This window comes from Mytilus edulis, chromosome 12, assembly GCF_963676685.1.
Source record: "Mytilus edulis chromosome 12, xbMytEdul2.2, whole genome shotgun sequence".
NCBI classification, from domain to species: Eukaryota; Metazoa; Mollusca; class Bivalvia; order Mytilida; family Mytilidae; genus Mytilus; species Mytilus edulis.
In genome coordinates, this window is record NC_092355.1 from 5,152,156 (window position 1) to 5,162,273 (window position 10,118).

The 10,118-nt window shown below is 32.3% G+C and overlaps 1 protein-coding gene across 1 annotated transcript; it reads left to right on the top strand.

The window, feature by feature from the left end:
• The first annotated feature begins 788 nt into the window (after nt 1-788).
• Nucleotides 789-9,724, top strand: LOC139499556 (microfibril-associated glycoprotein 4-like). The gene is made up of 5 exons (XM_071288283.1): nt 789-1,283; nt 3,989-4,146; nt 6,052-6,148; nt 7,893-8,054; nt 9,010-9,724. Exons 1-5 carry the CDS (start codon nt 845-847, stop codon nt 9,261-9,263), a joined length of 1,110 nt encoding a protein of 369 aa, XP_071144384.1. The 5' UTR covers nt 789-844; the 3' UTR covers nt 9,264-9,724.
• Nucleotides 9,725-10,118: the final 394 nt, after the last annotated feature.

Here is a 10,118-nt window from a genome sequence, read left to right on the forward strand (position 1 = left end):
CTGTCCCTTTAGTATCTTTCGTCCCTCTTTTACCACGGTTAACAGAAATGTATATATTACTTTAAAAAATCTACTTTTTGTAACAAACCCATTTAAGCTATTTTGTATTTAAAACCAAAATAACTTAGTTAATACACTAAAGTGTTTACAGTGCAAGATTTCAAAGGATGCCCTCAAACAGAGAAAATGTCAATCTAACAAAAATGTCGTGTGGGAGATCTAACGAAAACGACTTTGAGGTCACATGTGAGTGAACTAAAAGTTATGAATTTATAATTATATGCAAATGAGTTGACGACCTATTGAAAAGCCAATCAAAAAAGTTTATGAATTATTTTGACTGATGATTTCGTCGTAATTAAAATGAGTTACATCCCTTTACCTTAGGTTAAACTTTCAAGATCGTAGAAGACTCAATTACATTGGTCGAAAAAAAAGAAGTAAAAACACAAAAATACTGAACTCCGTGAAAACACACCTACGAGGTCACTCACATGTGACCTCAAAGCGGGTTTCGTAAGATCTCCCACGCGACATATCAGAAACAGGCGCAATGAGAGATCGGTTTTTAATTAGATTGACATTTCCTCTGTTTGAGGGCATCCTTTGAAATCTTGCATACTGTATTAACTAAGTTAAATGTCTTACAATAAGCATTGTGTAAGTTTAGCTTCCTCATTTATTTATAGGAGGAAATCTTATAAAAACAATGTCTTAAGTTTAAATATAATATTTTCCCTCCGTTTAAGTCATTCACTGGTTCATTTTGATACAGTCAATTTTGTTTTTGACGTGTATCTTATATTTAAAAAAAAATACATATTTACAAGCAGACGTTTATGAAATGGAATTCATAGTAGTACTGATACTATCTTTTCTGCTATGTATCTGCAACGGTAATGTGTTTGGTCCTAGTACACACAGTTTTGTGAAGGCAAACACAAAGGAGACGAGAAGCATCCAATCGGACATTAATGTTTTGAAAGACGATATGCATGAGCTACTTAAAAGAGTTATTAAAAACGAAAACGAAATTTCTTCACTTAAAAGTGGAAATCAGTATCTGACATACAAACTTGAAAACGAAAGGCGTCAATTGTCATGTGAAATCAACGTGTTACATGAAAACACTAACAAACAGCAACACACATTGACTGATACTAACACGGAGATTAATCATCTAAACGAAAGTATAGAAGAACTGAGGAATGATGTCGATAAATTGGAAGAGTTACAAGGGCGAGTGGCCGGGGATAACATTACAGAATGTATTGACAAATCAGGTATGCGTCGGTATAAATATTGTAGATAAGCATAATAGAATAGGGAGCTTTAAATAATCACTCATTAATTGTTAAGTACTGTTATGAATCACAGTGTATGTCCAAACTAAGTAAAGCCCCGTTTAAATTACATTTAATTGATAAATGCATCAACACTTACCGTTATCTTGATGATATTATTTCCTTATATAATGAAGACTTTTATAAATATACTTCAGGAACTTACCCAAAGAAACTTACTTTAGATAAATCAAATATACACGATAATAACTGTCCTTTACTAGATTCAGAAATTTTTGTATTACACGGGAAACTAAACACTAAAAATTAAAACAAAAGGGACAATATTTCGTTTCCTATCATTAATTTTCCTTTTTGTGATGGTGATTTTTTTGTAATATTTTGGTTGATTTTCAACTTTGATGGAAAAAACAATGCTTAACTTTAAAATGCTAAGGTAACTGTCAATTAACCCTGTAGTTTCTACTTCCTTAGATTTATTTAATTTTAACAACGATGCTAAAAATTGCTCTCCGTCTAAATTTAATTTCAACAGGTATTTTAACTGGATAAACATCAGTTGATGTAATTATATATGATAAAAATATGTACATGTATATATAATTGTAATCCTTGAACCAACTTGTCTCAAACAACACATACGAGTTAAAGGCATGATTCTTTTGACGATACTAAATCGTAAATGCATTAGAGATGTACCTCTTACTATTTCAGTACACGTTAAGACCATGAGAAAAGCTACCCCTAGTGAAATACATTGTTGACGTTAGTTTTCCTTTTGTATTGCTTTCAAATTTTTCAAGAACATCTATTTTTGACTGAATTAAAAACTTATAGAGGGAAAACACCGAATTATCATCGGTGAAGAGTTTGACATACCAATTTCCACTAAAAAGCTTGTTTTCTCATTAAGATTACACTATAGAAACTTTTTGACATTGATTTCGATTTATCGTTAACATTTCGCTCGAATTGTGTCATAAATTGCGTTAAAAATATAAGTAAGACACTATAAAATTTTTGTAAATTTCCTCGTTATTTGATGTCATGTAGTAGATAACTGTGATTATTTTGCTGAGTGCGAAACTACTGACGGCTTTATTTAACTCCAACTTGAAAAGTTTGTCAAAATTGTATTGCAAGTGAGGTATCACGGGTTCTATTTTATAGTCGATTGACACGTGTTCATCCTTATGTTGAGAAAAAAGGGCGAAAATATTAATTAAGTTTTATTGATATGTAATTAACATAATTAATAAATTGATATATATTTATATTATTAATTCGTATATTTTAACAAATTGGATTCGTTTAGGGATAGTCACATGTTAAACTATATTTTCGAAGGTAGAGAGAAAACGGCGGATAGCAAAAAGCATATTGATCGGCAAAATGCATATTGCACGGTTATTTTTAGAATATCTAAAAACCGATATACTTTGTGACGTCATGTAATGAATTTCAGGATATTGTTTTACGTTTTGAAACAAATGATATCTGTGATCGATTATTTGACTAAAAAAAATCTTCAAATACATAAGATGTCCAAAAAAAAAGTAAATGAAATAACAACTAATATGTTGTTATTGTCAAGGAGACAATGTAATATCTATAAAATTCCAACAAACCTAAATGACGATTTTGATACAAACATGGTCGGAAATTAATAATATAACAAATATAGCCTTTGTATGAGGTCAATACAGGATATATCGACCCAAAGAAGTATATCGACCTCGGACTTCGTCCTCAGTCAATATACTTCTTTCAGGTCAATATATCCTTGTATAGACCTCATACAAAGGCTATATTTGTATAATATTTCTTAACGTAACTAATTGTCAGATATATCAATTAACCTTTTCCTAAAACACATGACGGCGAGGTCAACGATATACCATCAAACAAGTCGCCTCGTCTCAAACAACACATATAATTTATGCTGGCAACAAAAACGAGTTTTTTTTGCATGATACTTTTAACGGATATAAAACCGTCATGGTACTGGAGATGTATATCTTATATGTATGTGCACCTACGGATCATATCAAAATTCATCACTTTCGATTTATTCAGAAACTTGTATTCTTAACTTAGATCACAATAAGGAAGTGGGAAACCCCATAAGTCAAAACAGATAACTTACAGGGGGAAACACCGAATTAATACAAAGTGCTTGATATGCAATCATCCACTTATTCTCTTATTTCTTCTTAACTTCTTGATAGGCACTTGAAATTGATTATCAAAGTTTCGATCTTATTGCTTTAAAAAGATGAATAAGGCAGACCTCGTTCTAGTTCGACATATTGGTAAGTTACAACTACAGGATATTATTATATTAATAAAATTGAGAATGGAAATGGGGAATGTGTCAAAGAGACAACATCCCGACCAAAGAGCAGACAACAGCAGAATACTGCTTTATGAAGTTTGTTTTATGCTGATTGATAATTTATGAAAAAATTTAAAAAAACAGACACAAATTACATGACCATTAATTTACACTTACTAAATCTTTACATTAATCAAGCTGTGTTATCATAAGTGAAGACCGAGCGCTAGACTAATGTTAAAGTACTCTAAGTAATATATTTATTTCTCTACTTATTCTTAAGCTAAATCCCAAAGGAACAAGTTTTGATTTGCAATATACATACTCGCACTTAATTTTCAATTTCCAGAGCAAATACAACCTACAGATATATGTTACAAAATGTGGGATTGTCTAGCGTGGAAACAGAATAGTAGCTTGACCGATGGGGTATATAGTATTAATCCTGATGATACAGCGATACTAGATGTATACTGTGATATGACGACAGACGGAGGAGGATGGGTCGTAAGTATTGTTTTTAATATTACAATGATATAAGTCGTATATTGGGATATGACAACAGACTGAAAAGGTTTGTTTGTAAGTAGGGGTTCTGCTGAACAACAATAGTTTATCTAAACTGTGACAATATATTCACTTAGACCTTTTGACAAAAATATGGAAATTTCAAACAACTTGAACCGCACTCTTTATCGGGAAAATATCATTGAATACTAGTATATAGAAGTTTGGCAATTACTGTTGTCGATCATTGAGAAGCTTAATATTTCCTAATTACCAAAAGACATGAGTAAAACATTTAACTGATTTTTACAGAGTTACCTCCCTGTAGGGACATTTACCACCTTAATGCAGACCACGTAATCAATTTTCAAATTAACTTAACAAAACAACACTTAAGATTACTGTCGTTAACGTGAAAGACTAAACAATGATTCTATAGAAACAAATGTTTTCAATTAGCAATGATCTACACGTATGATGTAACTGAGTTAGATGTTACTGACATTTGAATTTTGTCAGTTAAGGATAACAGTATGTTCTATTTCCGTATTGTGAAATCTATCTTGATCGGTGTAAGGTGATAATGATGGTGAGGATTAATATCTATGTCGTCTGTCTGCTAAGTACCGAACGTGACCTCATCCCGTATATGACTGCTATGTCGGTGGAAGAATTTGCATTGCATTGCTGTACGACTTGTCTGGGTATTTATTCATCCGACTTGCATGTATTTATTTATAATGTTTCTGTTGTGGTTTCAGATGGATATATTGTTATGTCTTATCGTTAGTGGTTTGTATTTTTTAGTACAGTCCAGTTGATTTCCATTTTACATGATAAAATAGTCCAAATAGTTCTGATGTCGTCACAGCATTTATTTAAATTAGCCTTTTAATACCGTCATATTAGTAATAATTGTTTGGACTAGCATTGTTAAAGTAATTGTATGAATTTAAAGATAATATACAATGATATATTCGTTATAGAAATACGTCACTCTTTGGGATTTCCTGTGATGTCGTTAATGGAAGATATTCGTTGCTTTTCTACGGCTTACATAGTTTAATGACAATTATATTAATTATTTGTGCGTTCTCTGTCCTTGGTGTGTGTGGGATACTTCTGTCACGTTGTTATTTAGCGACATTTTTAAAATTGTCATATAAGCAAGAGGTTTGGCTAGCCATAAAGCAAAGTTCAATGCACTTTTTTTTATTAAGGTGTATTACCACCAAGAATGGTGCATCACATCCAGTTGTATACGAGGGTTTGACAGTTGCAGTAAAACATTTCTGTTTCATAAACATATGTCTTGGGTATTTCTAAGCACCATTATTTTTTTGGGGGGGATTTCTATCGAATATTTCGTAAACTTGAGGTAACATGGTTACTATACCTTGTTCACAGTCTAAATAAGGGAGTCATTTGATTGGTTAACTTCCAGTGAAGGTGATTTTCTTTTATGCAATGAAATGTTATGTGAAATGTTTTCTATAGTATTAAGGATACAACTTTACTCATGCCAAGTATTTCTTTATTTGATACAAAGATAAATTCTGCACATTTTTTTAAGTGCAAATTTAACAAAAAGACTAATAGGGGGAAATCAATAGTGGTATTATACCTTAGAATACCCTGTACCAAGTCAGAAATATTACAGTTCTTATCTTATAGTTCGTTTCTATGTATGTTGACATTTGCTTTTTTTTTACTTTAGTATTTCTGTTGTTCCGTTGTTTCCCTCTGTTACATGTAGTTGATGTGTTTGTCTAGTTTTTAGTTTGTAACCCGGATTTGTTTTCAATTAATCGATTGATGACTTTTAAACAACGGTATACAGTTGTTATTTAATACTCAACCGCAATGTGAACAAGACTAATTGGCAATCGCTTTTTGTACATTTAGGTGTTTCAGAGGCGATCTGATGGTAGCGAACATTTCTTCAGGGGCTGGCAGAATTATGAAGCCGGTTTTGGAGACATTAATGGAGAATTTTGGATAGGTTATATTTTATTCATTTATTTAAATTTAGAGACTTCATAATGTCTTCTTAATTTTACTGACTTTTTGTGTTATATACAGATTTATCACCAAATAGAACACGGTTTGGACAAAACAAAAATGGGATATAACGCGTCTTTAGGTTGCCTGACAATGTTTTGTCTATCAGCTCATACACAGTTCTGTCATGTGAGGGTTAACAACGTTTTTCATGATTTTAAATGAAATTTGTAATTAAATTTTAAGGAATGTCGGTATTGGTTTTCTGTCTACTAGTTAGAAATAACATAAAATATAGTGGTCATGGGGAATGTGCCAAAGAGACAACAACCCGACCATAGAGCAGACAACAGTAGAAGGTCACCAACAAGTCTTCAATGCAACGAGAAATTCCCGCACTCGGAGGCGTCCTTTAGCTTGCCCCTTAAACAAATATATACCAATTTAGTGATAATGAACGCCATACTAAACTCCAAATTGTACACAAGAAACTAACAGTTAAAATAATACAAGACTAACAAAGGCCAGAGGCTCCTGACTTGGGACAGGCGCAAAAGTGCGGTGGGGTTAAACATGTTTGTGAGATCTCAACCCTCCCCCTATCCCTCTAGCCAATGCAGAAAAGTAAACGCATAACAATACGCACATTAACATTCAGTTCAAGAGAAGTTCGATGTCAGAAGATGTAACCAAAGAAAATAAACAAAATGACAAAAATACATAAATAACCTCAGACTACTAGCAGTTAACGGACATGCCAGCTCCAGACTGCAATTAAACTGATTGAAAAATATGTCCTCATCATATGAATATCAGACACAATCCTCCCCGTGAGGGGTTTCAAATAAACGCGGGTTATTCAGTGTGCACCTCATTTTGGATGTTACTTCTGCATAGACAGAAAGCAATATTACAGACATTTCTTAAAAACATTAGACAATCCTTTACCATGTTTTGAGATTAATATATAACGAATAATGTTTCCGAAGAATACTTGTTGTAAGTACTAACATATATAAAAACCTAAAAACATATGTTTTTTTCTATAATTATGCTAAAATAATCGGGTCCTATGTGTTAGTTTGAATGACGTAAAAACTTCTAATCAAAGAATTCAACTTTATATATAACTAATATAGGACAATCGTGTAAATTGAAAAATACACTATGTAAGGCTTTTTTGTTTTCCAAATAAATAATATAACCAACACATAACGAATTCCGAGTTGAATCCGATACCGATATCAAAAGTATGTCACCTATTACCTAATCCATGCGTTCTGCCTCCAATATGCACACCAACTAACTGAAGACCAGGACAGAATCAAACAGAAAGATTTTGAAAGCAGAGAAAACATGTTACCTTATTAGATGACAATACCATGCCAAAAATCCAGGCTAAAAGCGTAGCTAGTTCAATTCATCAGTCATGGACTCCTGATGTCGGGGGTGTGTTGTAGTATTATATCATACGAATAAAAAGAGATGAACAAATTGATCAAGCTACAGTAACCAAACGACACAATATAACCAAATGACATTTAGTGGTCGATATTAGCTCATCATCAGGGGTATGGTTTCCATACCACAACAAGTATGGAGCTTTGAATTGCCCAAAATCGACAAATAAAGCGGAAATATATTTATATGTATAAAGCTAAACATCATATAGGAAGTAAATGTTCACTTAGGCACTATTTTTCAAACAATGTTTGTAATTGGTTTTTTTTTTCATTTTATCGCAGGGAATAAATACCTACATATCTTAACAAAAGTCCCTACAGAGTTGTACATTGACTTAGAGGCATGGGATGGCCAGAGGAGATATGCAAAGTACTCCACATTCGTCATTGGTGATGCTGAATCAAAGTATAGGCTATCCGTAGATGGATTCGCTGGTAATGCTGGTAAATACTTTTCGCAAACTAAAAAACGAGGGGATTTTTTTTAATTTGATTTTGTTTCCGCGCAATTTGGTTATTTTGTGAAAACGATTTTTTAGAATTCTAAAGGAAACCCCATTTGTCTGCAGGTCGATATTCGAGAGCTTTTATTTCCTATAATGATTGATTTGATAGAGGGTTGCTGCTCATAAGATATCTGTTAAATAAAGTAGTCCAAGTAGTCATTTGTTTCACAAATGACAACGGATATGTTTCAATTTCCACAACAACAATCCCGTCCTCTTTTCTCCAAATGTGACCTACCGAATCAAAATCAATGGGTGTATATTAATATGATCAACACGACGGATGCAACCCTTCTGGCGCACCTGAGATCCACACAGTTTTAAAGGGTTCGTGTTGCTTCGTCTAAAGTTTGTATTGTTGTGTGGTATCTTTTGCCTCTCTTCAACAGGGGCAAATGACAAAAGAACGCATTCAATCATTACTCTAAAATACGTTCAATAATTCATTTACATTCGGAGTACTTTTCTTCTGAATAAAATACATCAGGCAGTTTTAGTTTTAAAATTTAAAAAATATGATTTTACTATCATGTTTAATCTTTCCAGATTTTCAAATTCCTTAAATAATGATTTGAAGATGTTTGAAATATACATTTACCTACCTGATTTGACTTGACTTAAAAGAAAAGTTATTTAAAGGGGCAACTGTTCTAATATGATGGAATACATTTTGAATATGTCTGTGACAAAAAAACACTACATTCGCTATGTATGTATTCTAAAGTCCTCTTCTATGTTTTGGTTTGTCGTAAAAATACCCAATTTTAAACGTAAGAAAGTTTGTACAATTATATATTATCAACACATATAGTAAAATAAAGCATTGTTAAGTTTCTGTGGACGTATCTCGTGTACAGGATATAATTTCAATCAATTTGACAATTTTCTGTCAGGTGATGGTCTAGACTATCATAACGGACGCATGTTCAGTACCTATGATCAGGATAATACACGATTAGACACAAAATGCGCTGCCAACAACAAGGGAGCATGGTGGTACGATGATTGTAGTCATTCCTCGTTGAATGGGGAATACCTAAAAACCAATGGCACAGCTGATAAAAATATGGGGATCAACTGGCAAAAATTCAAAGGAGACTTGTACTCATTAAAAGCAACCTCCATGATGCTGCGTAGGAAGACATAGATAATGATGGTTGACATTGAGGTCCTGAAGGAATGACAATTGTGTGTGTAATTAAATAATTACATGTTTTTCAATATATTAACGCTCTTTTATTCATTTTATCATACAAAAGATTTTGCAATAAAATATCTTTGTTTTCATAACCATTGACAACACATAGATATAAAGAGAGTGCAAAATATGTACAGGAAAATACATCTTCTTTCAAACGTTTATATACAAATCGGTGGTTTAAAAAATACATTTTACATAGGCAGACCCATCGATTTGTCTGCCCATCTTATTAACTTACATACTCTTATTAGCTCTGATTTATCTAATTGGCTCATCAGGTATTTTTCTTAAATATACATTATCTGTCAAAGTAATGATAACTTATTTTACGTCAATTCTCAAATTTGGTATAGAACATACTTAAACGTGCACCAAATTACAAAAAGCCTAAAAAAACAATGAAAAAAGAGGGACGAAAGATAACAAAGGAACAGTCAAACTCATAAATCGAAAATTAACAGAGAACGCCAACGCTAAAAATTAAAAAGACAAACAGACAAAAATGCATTGACTCGATATTTTTTATCAACTTTTTGTGTCTATTTTTATCTAGACGTTATCTAATTAACCGATGAGATGACCCCCACAGACTACTTACTGTCATATTATCTGATATAACATAAACATAAATACAAATAGATAGCGACCACGTGTAATTGGTTTTTTTTTCTTGGTCTGCTTGATTTCATATTGTATGGTATAATTTTTATTTATCCTCGTTTTTTGCCTGAATAAGAATTTCTTTGTTGATCTAACCAGTTATCAAATGGTTCATCCTTGTTTAACTTTCTATATTGACAT

What these genes read in the sequence shown, in the direction of transcription:
- LOC139499556 (XM_071288283.1), top strand. Translation starts at nt 845, where the DNA reads ATGGAATTCATAGTAGTACTGATACTATCTTTTCTGCTATGTATCTGC. An exon ending in CAGACGGAGGAGGATGGGTC is followed by an intron (nt 4,147 to 6,051) that starts GTAAGTATTGTT and finishes TTGTACATTTAG; the next exon opens with GTGTTTCAGAGGCGATCTGA. An exon ending in TGGATTCGCTGGTAATGCTG is followed by an intron (nt 8,055 to 9,009) that starts GTAAATACTTTT and finishes ATTTTCTGTCAG; the next exon opens with GTGATGGTCTAGACTATCAT.